At 48.1% G+C, this 24289-nt stretch overlaps 1 protein-coding gene across 4 annotated transcripts; it reads right to left on the bottom strand.

Annotated features, from left to right (window-relative positions):
- Positions 1-87: 87 nt before the first annotated feature.
- LOC115189861 (adipocyte plasma membrane-associated protein) lies at positions 88-23719 on the bottom strand. Of its 4 annotated transcripts, XR_003877021.1 has the most exons (10): positions 23525-23719; positions 17620-17709; positions 13748-13869; positions 13459-13557; positions 10727-10879; positions 6559-6698; positions 6318-6478; positions 5293-5488; positions 155-412; positions 88-104 (listed from the first exon to the last, which is right to left on the bottom strand). XR_003877021.1 is itself a non-coding variant. In XM_029748397.1 (9 exons), coding segments are annotated over exons 1-9 (1170 nt in total). In that variant the 5' UTR covers positions 23527-23719; the 3' UTR covers positions 111-205. The 4 variants fall into 4 exon arrangements, 3 of the variants coding, with proteins under 3 accessions (XP_029604257.1, XP_029604258.1, XP_029604259.1); XM_029748397.1 differs by lacking the exon at positions 88-104 and having other exon boundaries at positions 111-412; XM_029748398.1 differs by lacking the exon at positions 88-104 and having other exon boundaries at positions 111-412; positions 6559-6674.
- Between the last annotated feature and the right edge of the window lie 570 nt (positions 23720-24289).

Here is a 24289-nt window from a genome sequence, read left to right as displayed (position 1 = left end):
AGTCTGGTATCTACAGTAGACCCAGGACCCCTACCATACCTCCTCCTCTCCCTCCTCCCAGTCTGTTATCTACAGTAGACCCAGGACCCCTACCGTACCTCCTCCTCCTCCTCCCAGTCTGTTATCTACAGTAGACCCAGGACCCCTACCGTACCTCCTCCTCCTCCCAGTCTGGTATCTACAGTAGACAGCTAGCGGTTAGCGGTTAGCTCCAGTCCTCCAGGACAGGGAGGAAGGGCAGGTCGGTGCTACCCAGGTAGAGTCTCCCCTGGTGGGCGAACACATCGCTGACGGCCCAGGTCAGGCTGCCTGTAGGGTCATGGAGACTCCCCACCACCTCCCCTTCGGCGTCCAACTCCAACACCAGGCCGTATCTAGGCAACAGCATGTTGTACCAGCTCAGAGGAACCACCTGGTAGAAAACAGAACACGAACTCCAGCCTTTAATACGTCACTTTATCATGGAAATACACAGGACAAAACATTAGGAACACCTTCCTCATATTGAGTTGCCCTCAGAACAGCCTCAATTCGTCGGGACATGGACTCTACAAGGTGTCGAAAGCGTTCCACAGGGATGCTGGCCCATGTTGACTCCAGGGATGCTGGCCCATGTTGACTCCAGGGATGCTGGCCCATGTTGACTCCAGGGATGCTGGCCCATGTTGACTCCAGGGATGCTGGCCCGTGTTGACTCCAGGGATGCTGGCCCATGTTGACTCCAGGGATGCTGGCCCATGTTGACTCCAGGGATGCTGGCCCATGTTGACTCCAATGCTTCCCACAGTTGTGTCCAGTTGTCTGGATGTCCTTTGGGTGGTGGACCGTTCTTGATACACACGGTAAACTGTTGAGCGTGGAAAAACCCAGCAACGTTGCAGTTCTTGACACAAACCGGTGCTCCTGGCACCTACTCAGACCCCGTTCAAAGACAACTAAATATTTTGTTCACCCTCTGAATGGCACACATTCTCAATTATCTCAAGCCTTAACAATCCTTCTTTAAAATCGGTCTCCTCCCCTTCGTCTACACTGATTTGAAGTGGATTTAACAAGTGACATTAATAAGGGATCATATCTTTCACCTGGATTCACCTGGTCAGTCTGTGCCACGGAAAGAGCAGGTGTTCTTAATGTTTTGTCCACTAAGTTTATATTCCCGGATACAAGCTTAAAATTAACTTATTATAACGATATCATATTAAACCTGGAAACAACCACCAGAACACAAAGGGTACAGACTTTACTACTAGTATTATACCATTGTACTATACTATAATATTACTACAGCATAGTACAATGCAGAACAGGACTGTTTATATACATTATCTCCTCTAGAATACCATGTTGCTGGCTGAATTATCTCTTGTATTTATCTCTACTAGAATACAGTGGCTTGCGAAAGTATTCACCCCTCTTGGCATTTTTCCTATTTTGTTGCCTTACAACCTGGGAATTAAAATACATTTTTGTGGTGTTTGTATCATTTGATTTACACAACATGACTACCACTTTGAAGATGCAAAATATTTGTTATTGTGAAACAAACAAGAAATAAGACAAAAAAACAGAATTTGAGCGTGCATAACTATTCACTCCCCCAAAGTCAATCCTTTGTAGAGCCACCTTTTGCACCAATTTCCCTTTAAACCACTGAGTGTTGCTTTAGCAGTATGCTTAGGGTCATTGTCCTGCTGGAAAGTGAACCTCCGTCCCAGTCTCAAATCTCTGGAAGACTGAAACAAGTTTCCCTCAAGAATTTCCCTTTATTTAACGCTATCCATTAATCCTTCAATTCTGACCAGTTTCCCAGTCCCTGCCGATGAAAAACATCCCCACAGCATGATGCTGCCACCACCATGGGGATGGGGATGGTGTTCTCGGGGTGATGAGAGGTGTTGGGTTTGCGCCAGACATAGCATTTATTTTGATGGCCAAAAAGCTATTTTTTTGTCTCATCTGACCAGAGTACCTTCTTCCATATGTTTGGGGAGTCTCCCACATGCCTTTTGGCGAACACCAAATGTATTTGCTTATTTTTTTCTTTAAGAAATGGCATTTTTCTGGCCACTCTTCCGTAAAGCCCAGCTCTGTGGAGTGTACGGCTTAAAGTGGTCCTGTGGACAGATACTCCAATCTCCGCTGTAGAGCTTTGCAGCTCCTTCAGGGTTATCTTTGGTCTCTTTGTTGCCTCTCTGATTAATGCCCCCATTGCCTGGTCCGTGAGTTTTGGTTGGCAGGTTTGTTGTGGTGCCATATTCTTTCCATTTTTTAATTGTGGATGTAATGGTGCTCCGTGAGATGTTCAAAGTTTCGGATATTTTTTTATAACCCAACCCTGATCTGTACTTCTCCACAACTTTGTCCCTGATCTGTTTGGAGAGCTCCTTGGTCTTCATGGTGCCGCTTGCTTGGTGGTGCCTCTTGCTTGGTGGGGCAGCTTGCTTGGTGGGGCCGCTTGCTTGGTGGGGCCGCTTGCTTGGTGGGGCCTCTTGCTTGGTGGGGCCTCTTGCTTGGTGGGGCCTCTTGCTTGGTGGGGCCGCTTGCTTGGTGGGGCCGCTTGCTTGGTGGGGCCGCTTGCTTGGTGGTGCCTCTTGCTTGGTGGTGCCTCTTGCTTAGTGGTGCCCCTTGCTTGGTGGGGCCCCTTGCTTAGTGGTGCCCCTTGCTTGGTGTGGCCCCTTGCTTGGTGGGGCCTCTTGCTTGGTGGGGCCTCTTGCTTGGTGGTGCCCCTTGCTTAGTGGGGCCTCTTGCTTAGTGGTGCCCCTTGCTTGGTGGGGCCCCTTGCTTAGTGGGGCCCCTTGCTTGGTGGGGCCCCTTGCTTGGTGGTGCCTCTTGCTTGGTGGTGCCCCTTGCTTGGTGGTGCCTCTTGCTTGGTGGTGCCTCTTGCTTGTTGGGGCCTCTTGCTTAGTGGTGCCCCTTGCTTGGTGGGGCCCCTTGCTTGGTGGTGCCTCTTGCTTGGTGGGGCCTCTTGCTTGGTGGTGTTGCAGACTCTGGGGCCTTTCAGAACAGGTCTATATATACTGAGATCATGTGACAGATCATTTGACACTTAGATTGCAGACAGGTGGACTTTATTTAATGAATTATGTGACTTCTGAAGGTAATTGTTTGCACCAGATCTTATTTAGGGGCTTCATAGCAAAGGGGGTGAATACATATGCAAGCACCACTTTTCTGTAAATGTTTGTAGAATTTTTTAAACAAGTTATTTTTCTCATTTCACTTCACCAATTTGGACTATTTGGTGTTTGTCCATTACATGAAATCCAAATAAAAATGCATTTAAATTACAGGTTGTAATGTAACAAAATAAGAAAAACACCAACGGGGGGGTGAATACTTTAGCAAGGCCCTGTATCATGTTGCTGTCTGAATCATCTCTTAAAGGAGTCTCTCTGTCCTCTCAGATTAAAGGAGTCTCTCTGTCCTCTCAGATTAAAGGAGTCTCTCTGTCCTCTCAGATTAAAGGAGTCTCTCTGTCCTCTCAGATTAAAGGAGTCTCTCTGTCCTCTCAGATTAAAGGAGTCTCTCTGTCCTCTCAGATTAAAGGAGTCTCTCTGTCCTCTCAGATTAAAGGAGTCTCTCTGTCCTCTCAGATTACTCTCTCTAGTCTCACTGCAGCCTGGAACAAAGACAACACAGAGAGAGAGGTTTACCACACAGGGACGTGGGAGAGAGGTTTACCACACAGGGACGTGGGGAGAGAGGTTTACCACACAGGGACTGGGGAGAGAGGTTTACCACACAGGGACGTGGGGAGAGAGGTTTACCACACAGGGACGTGGGGAGAGAGGTTTACCACACAGGGACGTGGGGAGAGAGGTTTACCACACAGGGACGTGGGGAGAGAGGTTTACCACACAGGGACTGGGGAGAGAGGTTTACCACACAGGGACGTGGGGAGAGAGGTTTACCACACGGACGTGGGGAGAGAGGTTTACCACACAGGGACGTGGGAGAGAGGTTTACCACACAGGGACGTGGGAGAGAGGTTTACCACACAGGGACGTGGGAGAGAGGTTTACCACACAGGGAGGTGGGAGAGAGGTTTACCACACAGGGAGGTGGGAGAGAGGTTTACCACACAGGGACGTGGGGAGAGAGGTTTACCACACAGGGACGTGGGGAGAGAGGTTTACCACACAGGGACTGGGGAGAGAGGTTTATCACACAGGGACTGGGGAGAGAGGTTTACCACACAGGGACTGGGGAGAGAGGTTTATCACACAGGGACTGGGGAGAGAGGTTTACCACACAGGGACGTGGGGAGAGAGGTTTACCACACAGGGACGTGGGGAGAGAGGTTTACCACACAGGGACGTGGGAGAGAGGTTTACCACACAGGGACTGGGGAGAGAGGTTTATCACACAGGGACTGGGGAGAGAGGTTTACCACACAGGGACTGGGGAGAGAGGTTTACCACACAGGGACGTTGGGAGAGAGGTTTACCACACAGGGACGTGGGAGAGAGGTTTACCACACAGGGACGTGGGGAGAGAGGTTTACCACACAGGGACGTGGGGAGAGAGGTTTACCACACAGGGACGTGGGAGAGAGGGGACGTGGGAGAGAGGTTTACCACACAGGGACTGGGGAGAGAGGTTTACCACACAGGGACTGGGGAGAGAGGTTTACCACACAGGGACGTGGGGAGGGAGGTTACAACACAGGGACGTGGGGAGAGAGGTTTACCACACAGGGACGTGGGAGAGAGGTTTACCACACAGGGACGTGGGAGAGAGATTTACCACACAGGGACTGGGGAGAGAGGTTTACCACACAGGGACTGGGGAGAGAGGTTTACCACACAGGGACGTGGGGAGAGAGGTTTACCACACAGGGACTGGGGAGAGAGGTTTACCACACAGGGACGTGGGAGAGAGGTTTACCACACAGGGACGTGGGAGAGAGGTTTACCACACAGGGACGTGGGGAGAGAGGTTTACCACACAGGGACTGGGGAGAGAGGTTTACCACACAGGGACGTGGGAGAGAGTGGACGTGGGAGAGAGGTTTACCACACAGGGATGTGGGGAGAGAGGTTTACCACACAGGGACTGGGGAGAGAGGGGACGTGGGAGAGAGGTTTACAACACAGGGACTGGGGAGAGAGGTTTACCACACAGGGAGGTGGGAGAGAGGTTTACCACACAGGGACTGGGGAGAGAGGTTTACCACACAGGGGCTGGGGAGAGAGGTTTACCACACAGGGACTGGGGAGAGAGGTTTACCACACAGGGACTGGGGAGAGAGGTTTACAACAGAATGATGATGATGATGGTGAAACTAACCTTAGCCAGAAAGCGTTTGACCGCTGGGTACGGACCAATCAGGTCCAGGAACGGAGGCACGAGCTTCCTGAAGCGTGTGGTCGTTAGGCCAACCAGGAAGGTTCCACGGTCGCTAAGGCGGATGTTGTCAGGGTAACCGGGCATATTGTTCAGGATGACCTCCTTGGTGCCAGCCTTGGGGCCTTTCAGCCAGTACCTACAGAGGGAGAGAGAGAAAAGGAACCATCAGTCATTTAAACAAAAGGCCTTTCAGCCAGTATCTGGAGGGAGGGAGGGAGGGGGGGAGAGAGAGGGGGGGGGGGAGGAGAGAGGGGGGGAGTGGGGGGAGGAGGGAGGGAGGGGGGCAGGGAGGAGGCAGGGAGGGAGGGAGGGGGGGAGTGGGGCAGGGAGTGGGGGAGGGGGGCAGGGAGGGAGGGAGAGGGCAGGGAGGGGGGCAGGGAGGCAGGGAGGGGGGGGGCAGGGAGGGAGGGAGGAGGGAGGGGGGGGAGGGAGAGAGGGGGGCAGGGAGGGAGACAGAGAGACAGAGAGAGAGAGACAGAGAGACAGAGAGAGACAGAGAGAGAGAGACAGAGAGACACAGAGAGAGAGAGAGAGAGAGTGAGAGAGAGAGACAGAGAGAGACAGAGAGAGAGAGAACAATGACTGTCATAGAACAAAAGGCCTTTCAGCCAGTACCTGGAGGGGAGGCAGGGAGGGAGGGAGTGGGGGAGGGAGGGAGTGGGGGAGGGAGGGAGGGAGGCAGGGAGGGAGTGGGGGAGGGAGGGAGGCAGGGAGGGGGGAGGGAGGCAGGGAGGGGGGGAGGCAGGGAGGGAGGGGAGTGGGGGAGAGAGAGAGAACAATGCCAGTCAGAACAAAAGGCCTGTCTGTACTGTGAGGCTCCTCTGTCCTGCTGATCAGCCACCTCTGATAACACAATGATATTTACATGTTAAAAGGAAAAGCACAGGAAGGACAGTTACTATGGAAAACACTGTCCTCCGTGTGTGTGTGTGTGTGTGTGTGTGTGTGTGTGTGTGTGTGTGTACCTGAGGACACACCCGATGCTGGTCTCGGCCAGCAGCAGGAAGCTCTCGTCAGGTGACAGGGCGATGCCATTGGGCATGTAGAGACCATCCAGCAGGACACCCACACGCCCTGACGCAGGGTCAAAGGTCAGGAGACGACCCAGAGCGTTGGTCTCTATCACCTAGTCGTTAGAGGTCAGGGGTTACAGAGCGGAAAATAAAGAAGAACGGTGATTTCTGGGAATAACAGAAAGCGACAGACCTCTAGTTTGACGTGTCGTCGTCCCCAGCGAGAGGAGGAGTCCGTAAAGTAAATGATCCCCGTCTGAGAGGAGATCTCCAGCCCGTTCAGGAACGCGAACTGGACCCCGGCAGCTCCTACAGAGATATTCCATCTGTTAACTGGATTAGCATCACAAGCACAGAGATATTCCATATGTTAACTGGATTAGCATCACAAGCACAGAGATATTCCATATGTTAACTGGATTAGCATCACAGCACAGAGATATTCCATCTGTTAACTGGATTAGCATCACAAGCCAGAGATATTCCATATGTTAACTGGATTAGCATCACAGCACAGAGATATTCCATCTGTTAACTGGATTAGCCTCACAGCACAGAGATATTCCATCTGTTAACTGGATTAGCATCACAAGCCTGAGATATTCCATCTGTTAACTGGATTAGCATCACAAACCAGAGATATTCCATCTGTTAACTGGATTAGCATCACAGCACAGAGATATTCCATCTGTTAACTGGATTAGCATCACAGCACAGAGATATTCCATCTGTTAACTGGATTAGCATCACAAGCCTGAGATATTCCATATGTTAACTGGATTAGCATCACAGCACAGAGATATTCCATCTGTTAACTGGATTAGCATCACAGCACAGAGATATTCCATCTGTTAACTGGATTAGCATCACAAGCCTGAGATATTCCATATGTTAACTGGATTAGCATCACAGCACAGAGATATTCCATCTGTTAACTGGATTAGCATCACAGCACAGAGATATTCCATATGTTAACTGGGTTAGCCTCACAAGCCTGAGATATTCCATCTGTTAACTGGATTAGCATCACAAGCCTGAGATATTCCATCTGTTAACTGGATTAGCATCACAAGCCTGAGATATTCCATCTGTTAACTGGATTAGCATCACAAGCCTGAGATATTCCATCTGTTAACTGGATTAGCATCACAAGCCTGAGATATTCCATATGTTAACTGGATTAGCATCACAGCACAGAGATATTCCATCTGTTAACTGGATTAGCATCACAGCACAGAGATATTCCATCTGTTAACTGGATTAGCATCACAAGCCTGAGATATTCCATATGTTAACTGGATTAGCATCACAGCACAGAGATATTCCATCTGTTAACTGGATTAGCATCACAGCACAGAGATATTCCATCTGTTAACTGGATTAGCATCACAAGCCTGAGATATTCCATCTGTTAACTGGATTAGCATCACAAGCCTGAGATATTCCATCTGTTAACTGGATTAGCATCACAAGCCTGACTACCACATTTGGTTGCTTTACAGCCTTATTCTAAAACTGATTTAATCAAACTCAATCTACACACAGTACCCCATAATGACATCACAATACCCCACAATGACATCACAATACCCCATAATGACATCACAATACCCCACAATGACATCACAATACCCCATAATGACATCACAATACCCTATAATGACATCACAATACCCCATAATGACATCACAATACCCCATAATGACATCACAATACCCCACAATGACATCACAATACCCCATAATGACAAAGCAAAAACATTTTTGATAATTTATTACAAATAAAATACAGAAATATCACATTTACATAAGTATTCAGACCCTTTACTCAGTACTTTGTTGAAGCAATATTGGCAGCGATTACAGCCTTGAGTCTTCTTGGGTATGATGCTACAAGCTTGGCACACCTGTATTTGGGGAGTTTCTCCCATTCTTCTCTGCAGATCCTCTCAAGCTCTGTCAGGTTGGATGGGGAGCGTTGCTGCACTGCTATTTTCAGGTCTCTCCAGAGATGTGCTATGTTCTGTACTTTGCTCCATTCATCTTTCCCTCAATCCTGACTAGTCTCCCAGTCCCTGCAACTGAAAAACATCCCCACAGTATGATGCTGCCACCACCATGCTTCACCGTAGGGATGGTGCAGGTTTCCTCCAGACGTGACGCTTGGCTTTCAGGCCAAAGAGTTCAATCTTGGTTTCATCAGACCAGAGAATCTTGTTTCTCATGGTCTGAGAATCCTTTAGGTGCCTTTTGGCAAACTCCAAGCGGGCTGTCATGTGCCTTTTACTGAGGAGTGGCTTCTGTCTGGCCACTCTACCATAAAGACCTGATTGGTGGAGTGCTGCAGAGATGGTTGTCCTTCTGGAAGGTTCTCCCATCTCCACAGAGGAACTCTGGAGCTCTGTCAGAGTGACCATCAGGTTCTTGCTCAGTTTGGCCGGGCGGCCAGCTCTAGGAAGAGTCTTGGTGGTTCCAAACTTCTTCCATTTAAGAATGATGGAGGCCACTGTGTTCTTGGTGACATTCAAGAAGGTACCCTTCCCCAGATCTGTGCCTCGACACAATCCTGTCTCGGAGCTCTACGGACAATTCCTTCGACCTCATGGCTTGGTTTTTGCTCTGACATCCACTGTCAACTGTGGGACCTTATATAGACAGGTGTGTGCCTTTCCAAATCATGTCCAATCAATTGAATTTACCACAGGTGGACTCCAATCAAGTTGTAGAAACATCTCAAGGATGATCACTGGAAACAGGATGCACCTGAGCTCAATTTTTAGTCTCATAGCAAAAGGTCTGAATACTTATGTAAATAAAGTATTTCTGTTTTTTATTTTAATACATTTGGAAAAAAATTCTAAACACCTGTTTTTGCTTTGTCATTATGGGGTGTTGTGATGTCATTATGGGGTTTTGTGATGTCATTATGGGGTGTTGTGATGTCATTATGGGGTGTTGTGATGTCATTATGGGGTTTTGTGATGTCGTTATGGGGTGTTGTGATGTCATTATGGGGTGTTGTGATGTCATTATGGGGTGTTGTGATGTCATTATGGGTTTTGTGATGTCATTATGGGTTTTGTGATGTCATTATGGGGTACTGTGATGTCATTATGGGGTATTGTGATGTCATTATGGGGTGTTGTGATGTCATTGTGGGGTATTGTGATGTCATTGTGGGGTATTGTGATGTCATTGTGGGGTATTGTGATGTCATTGTGGGGTATTGTGATGTCATTATGGGGTATTGTGATGTCATTATGGGATATTGTGATGTCATTATGGGGTATTGTGATGTCATTATGGGGTATTTGTGTAGATTGATAAGGAACATTTTTTATTTAATCCGTTTTAGAATAAGGCTGTAAAGTAACTAAATGTGGGGAAGGTTAAGGGGTCTGAATACTTTCCGAATGCCCTGTACACGTAAAAAAGAAGACAAAAAAGTATAGTTTCCAGATCTTTCTTCTTCTCTCAGATATAGGACACTTCAGAACAAACCTCCTTTAGGTTTTTTGGGGGGAAATCTGTTATTCAATGTGTTTCTATTGGCTAATAGCAGTAATCTGTTATTCAATGTGTTTCTATGGGCTAATAGCAGTAATCTGTTATTCAATGTGTTTCTATGGGCTAATAGCAGTAAGGACTATCTATTCTATATGTTAGCTTAGAACATGCTGTCCAGTCTGGGGGTTAGGGGACGGTACCTGTCTTGCTGTCCAGTCTGGGGGTAGGGGACGGTACCTGTCTTGCTGTCCAGTCTGGGGGTTAGGGGACGGTACCTGTCTTGCTGTCCAGTCTGGGGGTTAGGGGACGTTACCTGTCTTGCTGTCCAGTCTGGGGGTTAGGGGAGGTTACCTGTCTTGTGTCCAGTCTGGGAGTTAGGGGACGGTACCTGTCTTGCTGTCCAGTAGCAGGGTCTTGTGTCCAGTCTGGGGGTAGGGGACGTTACCTGTCTTGTGTCCAGTCTGGGGGTTAGGGGACGGTACCTGTCTTGCTGTCCAGTCTGGAGGTTAGGGGACGTTACCTGTCTTGTGTCCAGTAGCAGGGTCTTGTGTCCAGTCTGGGGGTTAGGGGACGTTACCTGTCTTGTGTCCAGTCTGGGGGTAGGGGACGGTACCTGTCTTGTGTCCCGTCTGGAGGTTAGGGGACGGTACCCGTCTTGCTGTCCAGTCTGGGGGTAGTGGACGGTACCTGTCTTGCTGTCCAGTCTGGGGGTAGGGGACGGTACCTGTCTTGTGTCCAGTCTGGGGGTTAAGGGACGGTACCTGTCTTGCTGTCCAGTAGCAGGGTCTTGTGTCCAGTCTGGGGGTTAGGGGAGGTTACCTGTCTTGTGTCCAGTCTGGGGGTAGGGGACGGTACCTGTCTTGCTGTCCAGAAGCAAGGTCTTGTGTCCAGTCTGGGGGTCAACAGAAAACAGTCCAAAGTAGGAGTCCACTACAATCAGCTGACCACCACTGTCCAACCGCACCCCATGAGGACGACCACAGACTGGCTCATAGTCTGCACTGCTCCCTAGAGGACCAACAGAGATAACATCATAGTCTGTCCTGTTACCTAGAGGACCAACAGAGATAACATCATAGGACCAACAGAGATAACATCCTAGTCTGTCCTGCTCCCTAGAGGACTAACAGAGATAACATCATAGTTTGTCCTGTTACATAGAGGACCAACAGAGATAACATCATAGTCTGTCCTGCTACCTAGAGGACCAACAGAGATAACATCATAGGACCAACAGAGATAACATCCTAGTCTGTCCTGCTCCCTAGAGGACCAACAGAGATAACACCATAGTCTGTCCTGCTCCCTAGAGGACCAACAGAGATAACATCATAGTCTGTCCTGTTACCTAGACGACCAACAGAGATAACATCATAGTCTGTCCTGCTACCTAGAGGACCAACAGAGATAACATCATAGTCTGTCCTGTTACCTAGAGGACCAACAGAGATAACATCATAGGACCAACAGAGATAACATCCTAGTCTGTCCTGCTACCTAGAGGACCAACAGAGATAACATCATAGGACCAACAGAGATAACATCATAGTCTGTCCTGCTACCTAGAAGACCAACAGAGATAACATCATAGTCTGTCCTGTTACCTAGAGGACCAACAGAGATAACATCATAGTCTGTCCTGATCTCCCCCATCTGGAACGACATCAGAGGATTTATAGAGATTTACTGGACGGTCTAACACACCCTGACACACACACACACACACAATCTGGCACACACAACCTGGCACACACACACACACACACACACACACACACACAATCTGGCACACACACACGTCTGTTTTGGCCAGAGCTCAGAGGAAGACAAATCGGCTGCCAGCCACATCAACAGAGATCTGAACAGAACACACACACACACACACACACACACACACACACACACACACACTCCCCTAGAACATCTGAAATATTCAGGTTCTCCTCCTTTTCTAAATGTTCTCTCACCTGTTTCATACCTACTGAACTGAACGCAGCCCTGTAGACCCCAGACAGATTCCATCATACATCAATAAGCCTGCTAAGTACTGACCCCACTCCTACTACTGTTGGCTAGCCAGGTAGCCATGAAGAACTGTTAGCTAGCCAGATAGCCATGAAGAATTGTTAGCTAACCAGATAGCCATGAAGAATTGTTAGCTAGCCAGATAGCCATGAAGAACTGTTAGCTAGCCAGATAGCCATGAAGAATTGTTAGCTAGCCAGATAGCCATGAAGAATTGTTAGCTTGCCAGATAGCCACGAAGAACTGTTAGCCAGAAATAGCCATGAAGAATTGTTAGCTAACCAGGTAGCCATGAAGAACTGTTAGCTAACCAGATAGCCATGAATAATTGTTAGCTAGCCAGATAGCCATGAAGAATTGTTAGCTAGCCAGATAGCCATGAAGAATTGTTAGCTTGCCAGATAGCCATGAAGAATTGTTAGCTTGCCAGATAGCCACGAAGAACTGTTAGCTAGCCAGATAGCCATGAAGAACTGTTAGCTAGCCAGATAGCCATGAAGAATTGTTAGCCAGAAATAGCCATGAAGAATTGTTAGCCAGAAATAGCCATGAAGAACTGTTAGCTAGCCAGATAGCCACGAAGAACTGTTAGCTAGCCAGATAACTATGAAGAACTGTTAGCTAGCCAGATAGCCATGAAGAACTGTTAGCTAGCCAGATAGCCATGAAGAATTGTTAGCTAGCCAGATAGCCATGAAGAACTGTTAGCTAGCCAGATAACTATGAAGAACTGTTAGCTAGCCAGATAGCCATGAAGAACTGTTAGCTAGCCAGATAACTATGAAGAACTGTTAGCTAGCCAGATAACCATGAAGAATTGTTAGCTAGCCAGATAACCATGAAGAATTGTTAGCTAGCTACCCACAAAGAATTGAAAAGACATCCATCTTGCATAATATTAGTTTTAATAGTTAGTATAATAGATAGTTTAACAGGCAAAAATTATCTGGTTAGCTACATTATTACGAAGGCTGGAAGACGGTTCAGTGAATGGGTAAGTCCATAGGGCTAACTGGCTAGCTAGCTAGCCACTATGAAAAATGTCCCATGTGGGGGACGAGTTAGGGTTAGTTAGCGTTAGGGTTGGTTAGTGTTAGGGTTAGTTAGCGTTAGCGTTAGTTAGCGGTAGGGTTAGTTACTGACCACACTCCTGTAAGTCCTGTCCCATGTAGGTGATGAGTTAGGGTTAGTTAGCGTTAGGGTTAGTTAGTTACTGACCACACTCCTGTAAGTCCTGACCCATGTGGGTGATGAGTTAGGGTTAGTTAGCGTTAGCGTTAGTTAGCGTTAGCGTTAGTTAGCGTTAGGGTTAGTTACTGACCACACTCCTGTAAGTCCTGTCCCATGTGGGTGATGAGTTAGGGTTAGTTAGCGTTAGTTAGTTACTGACCACACTCCTGTAAGTCCTGTCCCATGTGGGCGATGAGTTAGGGTTAGTTAGCGTTAGTTAGCGTTAGGGTTAGTTACTGACCACACTCCTGTAAGTCCTGTCCCATGTGGGTGATGAGTTAGGGTTAGTTAGAGTTAGGGTTGGTTAGCGTTAGGGTTAGTTAGTTACTGACCACACTCCTGTAAGTCCTGTCCCATGTGGGCGATGAGGGTTAGAGTCTCCTGGTGGATCCTCCACAGCTTCCCATCCACCGTCCCTGTGTACACGTTACCTAGGAGACGCCAGGGGTTAAAGGTCAGGGGTCAGACAGGTTCTCGTAACAGTGGTAGGAGATCAACAACAAAAAAAGGTATTTCCAGTCAAAGGTCATATAAAACACTGACGAGGCGGATGTAAGACAAACAGACGCGATTAAATTAAAAACATGCTGAATGAAAAACAACTCAGACAAGAGTTCTTACCCTCCTGGTCAGCAGTGAAGGATTCTGGTCCGTGTAGTTGTCCAGTGAACAGCCTGCGTCCGTTCTGTAGTCTGGTGTTGACAGCCAGTGGGCCCTCCAGGAGCGGAGGGGGTCCCTTGAATCTGACAGACAATAACTCTTTAACCTTTAACCCCTAATCTGACAGACAATAACTCTTTAACCTTTAACCCCTAATCTGACAAAGAGTCAATATTTGCAGTGTTGACCCTTCTTTTTCATGACCTCTGCAATTCGCCCTGACATGCTGTCAATTAACTTCTGGGCCACATCCTAACTGATGACAGCCCATTCTTGCATAATCAATGCTTGGAGTTTGCCAGAATTCGTGGGTTTTTGTTTGTCCACCCGCCTCTTGAGGATTGACCACAAGTTCTCAATGGGATTAAAGTCTGGGGAGTTTTCTGGCCACGGACCCAAACTATCGATGTTTTGTTCCCCGAGACACTTAGTTATCACTTTTGCCTTATGGCAAGGTGCTCCATCATGCTGGAAAAGGCATTGTTCGTCACCAAACTGTTCCTGGATGGTTGGGAGAAGTTGCTCTCGGAGGATGTGTTGGTACCATTCTTTATTCATGGCTGTGTTCTTAGGCAAAATTGTGAGTGAGCCCACTCCCTTGGTTGAGAAGCAACCCCACACATGGATGGTCTCAGGATGCTTTACTGTTGGCATGACACAGGACTGATGGTAACGCTCACCTTGTCTTCTCCAGACAAGCTTTTTTCCGGATGCCCCAAACAATCGAAAGGGGATTCATCAGAGAAAATGACTTTACCCCAGTCCTCAACAGTCCAATCCCTGTACCTTTTGCAGAATATCAGTCTGTCCCTGATGTTTTTCCTGGAGAGAAGTGGCTTCTTTGCTGCCCTTCTTGACACCAGGCCATCCTCCAAAAGTCTTCGCCTCACTGTGCGTGCAGATTCAATCACACCTGCCTGCTGCCATTCCTGAGCAAGCTCTGTACTGGTGGTGCCCCGATCCCGCAGCTGAATAAACTTTAGGAGACGGTCCTGGCGCTTGCTAGACTTTCGTGGGCGCCCTGAAGCCTTCTTCACAACAATTGAACCGCTCTCCTTGAAGTTCTTGATGATCCGATAAATGGTTGATTTGGGTGCAATCTTACTGACAGCAATATCCTTGCCTGTGAAGCCCTTTTTGTGCAAAGCAATGATGACGGCATGTGTTTCCTTGCAGGTAACTATGTTTGACAGAGGAAGAACAATGATTCCAAGCACCACCCTCCTTTTGAAGCTTCCAGTCTGTTATTCGAACTCAATCAGCATGACAGAGTGATCTCCAGCCTTGTCCTTGTCAACACTCACACCTGTGTTAACGAGAGAATCACTGACATGATGTCAGCTGGTCCTTTTGTGGCAGGGCTGAAATGCAGTGGAAATGTTTTGGGGGGGATTCAGTTCATTTGCATGGCAAAGAGGGACTTTGCAATTAATTGCAATTCATCTGATCATAACATTCTGGAGTATATGCAAATTGCCATCATACAAACTGAGGCAGCAGACTTTGTGAAAAATGAATATTTGTGTCATTCTCAAAACCTTTGGCAACGACTGTAGTCGAGGTAATATGTACATGTAAGTGGAGGTAAAGTGACTGCATAGATAATAAACAGCGAGTAGCAGCAGTGTTAAAACAAAGGGGGTCAATGTAAATAGTCTTGGTGACCATTTGATTAACTGGTCAGCAGTCTGATAGCTTGGGGGTAGAAGCTGTTCAGCAGTCTGATGGCTTGGTGGGTAGAAGCTGTTCAGCAGTCTGATAGCTTGGGGGTAGAAGCTGTTCAGCAGTCTGATGGCTTGGGGGGGTAGAAGCTGTTCAGCAGTCTGATGGCTTGGGGGGGTAGAAGCTGTTCAGCAGTCTGATGGCTTGGTGGGTAGAAGCTGTTCAGCAGTCTTATGGCTTGGGGGTAGAAGCTGTTCAGCAGTCTGATGGCTTGGGGGGTAGAAGCTGTTCAGCAGTCTGATGGCTTGGGGGTAGAAGCTGTTCAGCAGTCTGATGGCTTGGGGGTAGAAGCTGTTCAGTAGTCTGATGGCTTGGGGGGGTAGAAGCTGTTCAGCAGTCTGATGGCTTGGGGGGAGAAGCTGTTCAGCAGTCTGATGGCTTGGGGGTAGAAGCTGTTCAGCAGTCTGATGGCTTGGGGGTAGAAGCTGTTCAGCAGTCTGATGGCTTGGGGGGGTAGAAGCTGTTCAGTAGTCTGATGGCTTGGGGGGGTAGAAGCTGTTCAGCAGTCTGATGGCTTGGTGGGTAGAAGCTGTTCAGCAGTCTTATGGCTTGGGGGTAGAAGCTGTTCAGCAGTCTGATGGCTTGGGGGGGTAGAAGCTGTTCAGCAGTCTGATGGCTTGGGGGGGGTAGAAGCTGTTCAGCAGTCTAATGGCTTGGTGGGTAGAAGCTGTTCAGCAGTCTTATGGCTTGGGGGTAGAAGCTGTTCAGCAGTCTGATGGCTTGGGGGGTAGAAGCTGTTCAGCAGTCTGATGGCTTGGGGGTAGAAGCTGTTCAGCAGTCTGATGGCTTGGGGGTAGAAGCTGTTCAGTAGTCTGATGGCTTGGGGGGGTAGAAGCTGTTCAGCAGTTTGATGGCTTGGGGGTAGAAGCTGTTCAGCAGTCTGATGGCTTGGGGGTAGAAGCTGTTCAGCAGTCTGATGGCTTGGGGGTAGAAGCTGTTAAGGAGCCTTTTGGTCCCAGACTTGGCATTCCGGTACCACTTGCCATGCATTAGCAGAGAGAACAGTCTATGACTAGGGTGGCTGGGGTCTTTGACCATTTTTAGGGCCTTCCTCTGACACCGCCTGGTATAGAGGTCCTGGAAGGCAGGAAGCTTGGCCCCAGTGATGTACTGGGCCATTCGCACTACCCTCTGTAGTGCCTTGTGGTTGGATGTCATACCGCCTGGTATAGCAGCTGCCATACCAGCCGGTGATGCAACCAGTCAGGATGCTCTCGATGGCGCAGCTGTATAACTTTTTGAGGAACTGAGGACCCATGCCAAATATTTTCAGTTTCCTGAGGGGGAATAGGCGTTGTCATGCCCTCTTCACGACTGTCTTGGTGCGTTTGGACCATGATATTTTGTTGGTGATGTGGACACCAAGGAACTTGAAGCTCTCAACCTGCTCCACTGCAGCCCCGTCGATGAGAATGGGGGCGTGCTCTGTCTTCCTTTTCCTGTAGTGCACGATCATCTCCTTTGTCTTGATCACGTTGAGGGAGAGGTTGTTATTCTGGCACCACACGGTCAGGTCTCTGACCTCCTCCCTATAGACTGTCTCATTTTTGTTGGTGATCAGGCCTACCACTGTTGTGTTGTCGGTAAACTTAATGATTGTGTTGGAGTCGTGTTTGGCCGTGCAGTCGTGGGTGAACAGGGAGTACAGGAGGGGACTGAGCACGCACCCCTGAGGGGCCCCTGTGTTGAGGATCAGTGTGGCAGATGTGTTGCTACCTAACCTTACCACCTGGGGGCGGCCCGTCAGGAAGTCCAGGATCCAGTTGCAGAGGGAGGTGTTTAGTCCCAGGGTCCTTAGCTTAGTGATGAGCTTTGAGGGCACTAGGGTGTTGAACACTGAGCTGTAGTCAATGAATAGCATTCTCACATAAGTGTTCCTTTTGTCCAGGTGGGAAAGGGCAGTGTGGAGTGCGATAGAGATTGCATCATATGCGGATCTGTTGGGGGCGGTATGCAGATTGGAGTGGGGTTAGGGTTTCTGGGATGATGGTGTTGACGTGAGCCATGACCAGCCTTTCAAAGCACTTCATGGCTACAGACGTGAGTGTTAGTTTGCGAAGCTCTGCCACATCCGACGAGCATCAGAGCCGGTGTGGTGTGTCTGTACTTACGTGTAAGGCTGAGGGTCTATGGGCGAGGGGAGGAAGTAGATCCACACAGCCACAGATAGCAGGACCACTAATATCGCTCTCTTCCCCAGCCTGAAGACAGGAGACAACACAACAGATAATCACATATACACTGAGTGAACAAAACGTTAAGAACACCGTCACAATATTGAGTTGCCCTCAGAACAGCCTCATTTCGTCGGGACACGGGACTCTACAAAGGTGTCGAAAGCGTTCCACATGGGAATGCTGGTCCATGTTGACTCCAATGCTTCCCATAGTTGTGTCCAGTTGGCTGGATGTCCTTTGGGTGGTGGACCGTTCTTGATTCACAAAGGAAACTGTTGAGCGTGAAAAAACCAGCAGCGTTGCAGTTCTGGACACAAACCGGTGCGCCTGGCACCTACTACCATTACCCCGTTCAAAGGCACTTCAATATTTTCCTCTTGCCCGTTCACCCTCTGAACGGGCAAACATACACAATCCATGTCTCAACTGTCTCGAGGTTTAAAACTATTTATTGAACCTGTCTCCTCCCTTTCATCTACACTGATTGATTTATCTCCTGTCTTCTGTCTCTGGTGTTGTGTTATACCGCCATGTCACCCCCCCCCACCACCACCTCTCCCTGCTCCCCCCCACCATCCAGCCTATCCCAGGGGGCATTGCTTTCCAGCTGCAGGAAATATGCACTCTGTCTGGCTACAGGACAAATGGTACAGTATGTTATGTCGGATCCCTTATCTGATTGGCTTGCTCGTCCTCCCTACCTCTGAGGAAGCACAGTTCCCGCTCAGCCCAGTCAAAACTGTTCGCTGCTCTGGCCTCCCCACCTCTGAGGAAGCACAGTTCCCGCTCAGCCCAGTCAAAACTGTTCGCTGCTCTGGCCCCCCTACCTCTGAGGAAGCACAGTTCCCGCTCAGCCCAGTCAAAACTGTTCGCTGCTCTGGCACCCCTATGGTGGAACAAGCTCCCTCACGACGCCAGGACAGCGGAGTCAATCACCAGCTTCCGGAGACACCTGAAACCCCACCTCTTTAAGTAATACCTGGGATATGATAAAGTAATCCTTCTAACCCCCCCCCCCAAAAAAGATATAGATGTACTATTGTAAAGTGGTTGTTCCACTGGATATCATAAGGTGAATGCACCAATTAGTAAGTCGCTCTGGATAAGAGCGTCTGCTAAATGACGTAAATGTAAATGTAAATGGCTATGGAATTACACAGGACTGATAGAGTTTTTAATCTCATCTGAGCTGCAGTTATTGGGTAATATTCTAATAGGATATATTCAAAGATTCATTTCAATAGTTTCATAACATGGAATTTTTCCAGCGTGAGTTGCACTTGTACGACAATATCGTTATCATAATCAATTACAACATGGACAAAAATGTCAACAACTCAAAATTCTACCAAAACATGACTGTGGTCATTCATCCAGCTGTATCCTAGTGGTCATTCATCCAACAGTAACCTAGTGGTCATTCATCCAGCAGTAACCTAGTGGTCATTCATCCAGCAGTAACCTAGTGGTCATTCATCCAGCAGTAACCTAGTGGTCATTCATCCAGCAGTAACCTAGTGGTCATTCATCCAACAGTAACCTAGTGGTCATTCATCCAGCAGTAACCTAGTGGTCATTCATCCAGCAGTAACCTAGTGGTTATTCATCAGTAACCTGGTGGTCATTCATCCAGCAGTAACCTAGTGGTCATTCATCCAGCAGTAACCTAGTGGTCATTCATCAGTAACCTGGTGGTCATTCATCCAGCAGTAACCTAGTGGTCATTCATCCAACAGTAACCTAGTGGTCATTCATCCAGCAGTAACCTAGTGGTCATTCATCCAGCAGTAACCTAGTGGTCATCCATCCAACAGTAACCTAGTGGTCATTCATCCAGCAGTAACCTAGTGGTCATTCATCCAGCAGTAACCTAGTGGTCATTCATCCAGCGGTAACCTAGTGATCATTCATCCAGCGGTACCCTAGTGGTCATTCATCCAGCAGTAACCTAGTGGTCATCCATCCAACAGTAACCTAGTGGTCATTCATCCAGCAGTAACCTAGTGGTCATTCATCCAGCAGTAACCTAGTGGTCATTCATCCAGCAGTAACCTAGTGGTCATTCATCCAACAGTAACCTAGTGGTCATTCATCCAGCAGTAACCTAGTGGTCATTCATCCAGCAGTAACCTAGTGGTTATTCATCCAGCAGTAACCTAGTGGTCATTCATCCAGCAGTAACCTAGTGGTCATTCATCCAGCAGTAACCTAGTGGTCATTCATCCAGCAGTAACCTAGTGGTCATTCATCCAGCAGTAACCTAGTGGTCATTCATCCAGCAGTAACCTAGTGGTCATTCATCCAGCAGTAACCTAGTGGTCATTCATCCAACAGTAACCTAGTGGTCATTCATCCAGCAGTAACCTAGTGGTCATTCATCCAGCAGTAACCTAGTGGTCATTCATCCAGCAGTAACCTGGTGGTCATTCATCCAGCAGTAACCTAGTGGTCATTCATCCAGCAGTAACCTAGTGGTCATTCATCCAGCAGTAACCTGGTGGTCATTCATCCAGCAGTAACCTAGTGGTCATTCATCCAGCAGTAATCTAGTGGTCATTCATCCAGCAGTAACCTAGTGGTCATTCATCCAGCAGTAATCTAGTGGTCATTCATCCAGCGGTAACCTAGTGATCATTCATCCAGCGGTACCCTAGTGGTCATTCATCCAGCAGTAACCTAGTGGTCATTCATCCAGCAGTAACCTAGTGGTCATTCATCCAGCAGTAACCTAGTGGTCATTCATCCAGCAGTAACCTAGTGGTCATTCATCCAGCAGTAACCTAGTGGTCATTCATCCAGCAGTAACCTAGTGGTCATTCATCAGTAACCTAGTGGTCATTCATCCAGCAGTAATCTAGTGGTCATTCATCCAGCGGTAACCTAGTGATCATTCATCCAGCAGTAACCTAGTGGTCATTCATCCAGCAGTAACCTAGTGGTCATTCATCCAGCAGTAACCTAGTGGTCATTCATCCAGCAGTAACCTAGTGGTCATTCATCCAGCAGTAACCTAGTGGTCATTCATCCAGCAGTAACCTAGTGGTCATCCATCCAGCAGTAACCTAGAGGTCATTCATCCAGCAGTAACCTAGTGGTCATTCATCCAGCAGTAACCTAGTGGTCATTCATCCAGCAGTAACCTGGTGGTCATTCATCCAGCAGTAACCTAGTGGTCATTCATCCAGCAGTAATCTAGTGGTCATTCATCCAGCGGTAACCTAGTGATCATTCATCCAGCAGTAACCTAGTTGTCATTCATCCAGCGGTAACCTAGTGGTCATTCATCCAGCGGTAACCTAGTGGTCATTCATCTAGCGGTAACCTAGTGGTCATTCATCCAGCAGTAACCTAGTGGTCATTCAGCAGTAACCTAGTGGTCATTCATCCAGCAGTAACCTAGTGGTCATTCATCCAGCAGTAACCTAGTGGTCATTCATCCAGCAGTAACCTAGTGGTCATTCATCCAGCAGTAACCTAGTGGTCATTCATCCAGCAGTAACCTAGTGGTCATTCATCCAGCAGTAACCTAGTGGTCATTCATCCAGCAGTAACCTAGTGGTCATTCATCCAGCAGTAACCTAGTGGTCATTCATCCAGCAGTAACCTAGTGGTCATTCATCCAGCAGTAACCTAGTGGTCATTCATCCAGCAGTAACCTAGTGGTCATTCATCCAGCAGTAACCTAGTGGTCATTCATTCAGCAGTAACCTAGTGGTCATTCATCCAACAGTAACTTAGTGGTCATTCATCCAACAGTAACCTAGTGGTCATTCATCCAACAGTAACCTAGTGGTCATTTATCCAACAGTAACCTAGTGGTCATTCATCCAACAGTAACCTAGTGGTCATTCATCCAGCAGTAACCTAGTGGTCATTCATTCAGCAGTAACCTAGTGGTCATTTATCCAGCAGTAACCTAGTGGTCATTCATCCAGCAGTAACCTAGTGGTCATCCAGCAGTAACCTAGTGGTCATTCATCCAGCAGTATCCTAGTGGTCATTCATCCAGCAGTAACCTAGTGGTCATTCATCCAGCAGTAACCTAGTGGTCATTCATCCAGCTGTAACCTAGTGGTCATTCATCCAGCAGTAACCTAGTGGTCATTCATCCAACAGTAACCTAGTGGTCATTCATCCAGCAGTAACCTAGTGGTCATTCATCCAGCAGTAACCTAGTGGTCATTCATCCAACAGTAACCTAGTGGTCATTCATCCAGCAGTAACCTAGTGGTCATTCATCCAGCAGTAACCTAGTGGTCATTCATCCAGCAATAACCTAGTGGTCATTCATCCACCAGTAACCTAGTGGTCATTCATCCAGCAGTAACCTAGTGGTCATCCAGCAGTAACCTAGTGGTCATTCATCCAGCAGTAACCTAGTGGTCATTCATCCAGCTGTAACCTAGTGGTCATTCATCCAGCAGTAACCTAGTGGTCATTCATCCAGCAGTAACCTAGTGGTCATTCATCCAGCAGTAACCTAGTGGTCATTCATCCAGCAGTAACCTAGTGGTCATTCATCCAGCAGTAACCTAGTGGTCATTCATCCAGCAGTAACCTAGTGGTCATTCATCCAACAGTAACCTAGTGGTCATTCATCCAACAGTAACCTAGTGGTCATTCATTCAGCAGTAACCTAGTGGTCATCCAGCAGTAACCTAGTGGTCATTCATCCAACAGTAACCTAGTGGTCATTCATCCAGCAGTAACCTAGTGGTCATTCATCCAGCAGTAACCTAGTGGTCATTCATCCAGCAGTAACCTAGTGGTCATTCATCCAGCAGTAACCTAGTGGTCATTCATCCAGCAGTAACCTAGTGGTCATTCATCCAGCAGTAACCTAGTGGTCATTCATCCAGCAGTAACCTAGTGGTCATTCATCCAGCAGTAACCTAGTGGTCATTCATCCAGCAGTAACCTAGTGGTCATTCATCCAGCAGTAACCTAGTGGTCATTCATCCAGCAGTAACCTAGTGGTCATTCATCCAGCTGTAACCTAGTGGTCATTCATCCAGCAGTAACCTAGTGGTCATTCATCCAGCAGTAACCTAGTGGTCATTCATCCAGCAGTAACCTAGTGGTCATTCATCCAGCAGTAACCTAGTGGTCATTCATCCAGCTGTAACCTAGTGGTCATCCAGCAGTAACCTAGTGGTCATTCATCCAGCAGTAACCTAGTGGTCATTCATCCAGCAGTAACCTAGTGGTCATTCATCCAGCAGTAACCTAGTGGTCATTCATCCAGCGGTAACCTAGTGGTCATTCATCCAGCGGTAACCTAGTGGTCATTCATCCAGCAGTAACCTAGTGGTCATCCAGCAGTAACCTAGTGGTCATTCATCCAACAGTAACCTAGTGGTCATTCATCCAGCAGTAACCTAGTGGTCATTCATCCAGCAGTAACCTAGTGGTCATCCATCCAGCGGTAACCTAGTGGTCATTCATCCAGCAGTAACCTAGTGGTCATTCATCCAGCAGTAACCTAGTGGTCATTCATCCAGCAGTAACCTAGTGGTCATTCATCCAGCAGTAACCTAGTGGTCATTCATCCAGCAGTAACCTAGTGGTCATTCATCCAGCAGTAACCTAGTGGTCATTCATCCAGCAGTAACCTAGTGGTCATTCATCCAGCAGTAACCTAGTGGTTATTCATCCAGCAGTAACCTAGTGGTCATTCATCCAGCAGTAACCTAGTGGTCATTCATCCAGCAGTAACCTAGTGGTCAAGTAACCTAGTGGTCATTCATCCAGCAGTAACCTAGTGGTCACAGTTCCCGTTCAGCCCAGTCAAAACTGTTCTATCACGAAGCAAAACAACTCCGGTAAAAACGTAACCTACATCGTAGATTCCTCCGCAGCTCGCTCCTGTCCGGTGAGATCACAGCCCGGTTTGCTCCCGTCCTGTGAGATCACATATCACGGTTGGATCCTGTGTCCGGTGAGACTCGCCGCCATGAAGCAAAGTTGTTGTCTGCTCTGGGGAGCGCCGCGGGAGAGAGACTGAGACTGAGAGTGAGTGTGTGTGTGTGTGTGTGTGTGTGTGTGGGCTGAGAGAGACTGAGTGTGTGTGTGTCTGTGTGTGTGTGTGTGTGTGTGTGTGCTGAGAGAGACTGAGTGTGTGTGTGTGTGTGTGTGCTGAGAGAGACTGAGTGTGTGTGTGTGATTTATAAAGAGTTCATCCAGGGGACAGATGACTGGAATGGGAGGTGTGAGATGAGGGAGGTTTATTTACGCTGTTGTCTTCTTCCTCAACTGTCATGATATTGTTTCGACACTAGAGGGAACCACCTGACCAGCCCTGGGCCTGAGCAGTCTGTTTCCAAGTCAACTTTTATTTGTCACATGCTTACGTAAACAACAGGTTGATTTTATACCCCCCACACCAGCACAACCAGGACACACAGGTTGATTTTATACCCCCACACCAGCACGACCAGGACACACAGGTTGATTTTATACCCCCACACCAGCACGACCAGGACACACAGGTTGATTTTATACCCCCACACCAGCACGACCAGGACACACAGGTTGATTTTATACCCCCACACCAGCACGACCAGGACACACAGGTTGATTTTATACCCCCACACCAGCACGACCA

This window comes from Salmo trutta, unplaced genomic scaffold (genome assembly GCF_901001165.1).
Source record: "Salmo trutta unplaced genomic scaffold, fSalTru1.1, whole genome shotgun sequence".
Lineage (NCBI taxonomy): Eukaryota > Metazoa > Chordata > Actinopteri > Salmoniformes > Salmonidae > Salmo > Salmo trutta.
The sequence above is the reverse complement of the archived record's forward strand: the minus strand, read 5'-3'. Positions and strand labels throughout refer to the sequence as shown.

Coding starts and splice junctions, on each gene's coding strand:
- LOC115189861 (XM_029748397.1), bottom strand. Junction 13,870..17,619: donor ATAGACCCTCAGCCTTACAC/GTAAGTACAGAC, acceptor ATTGTCTGTCAG/ATTCAAGGGACCCCCTCCGC. Junction 5,489..6,317: donor AGCATCGGGTGTGTCCTCAG/GTACACACACAC, acceptor CTCCCTCTGTAG/GTACTGGCTGAAAGGCCCCA.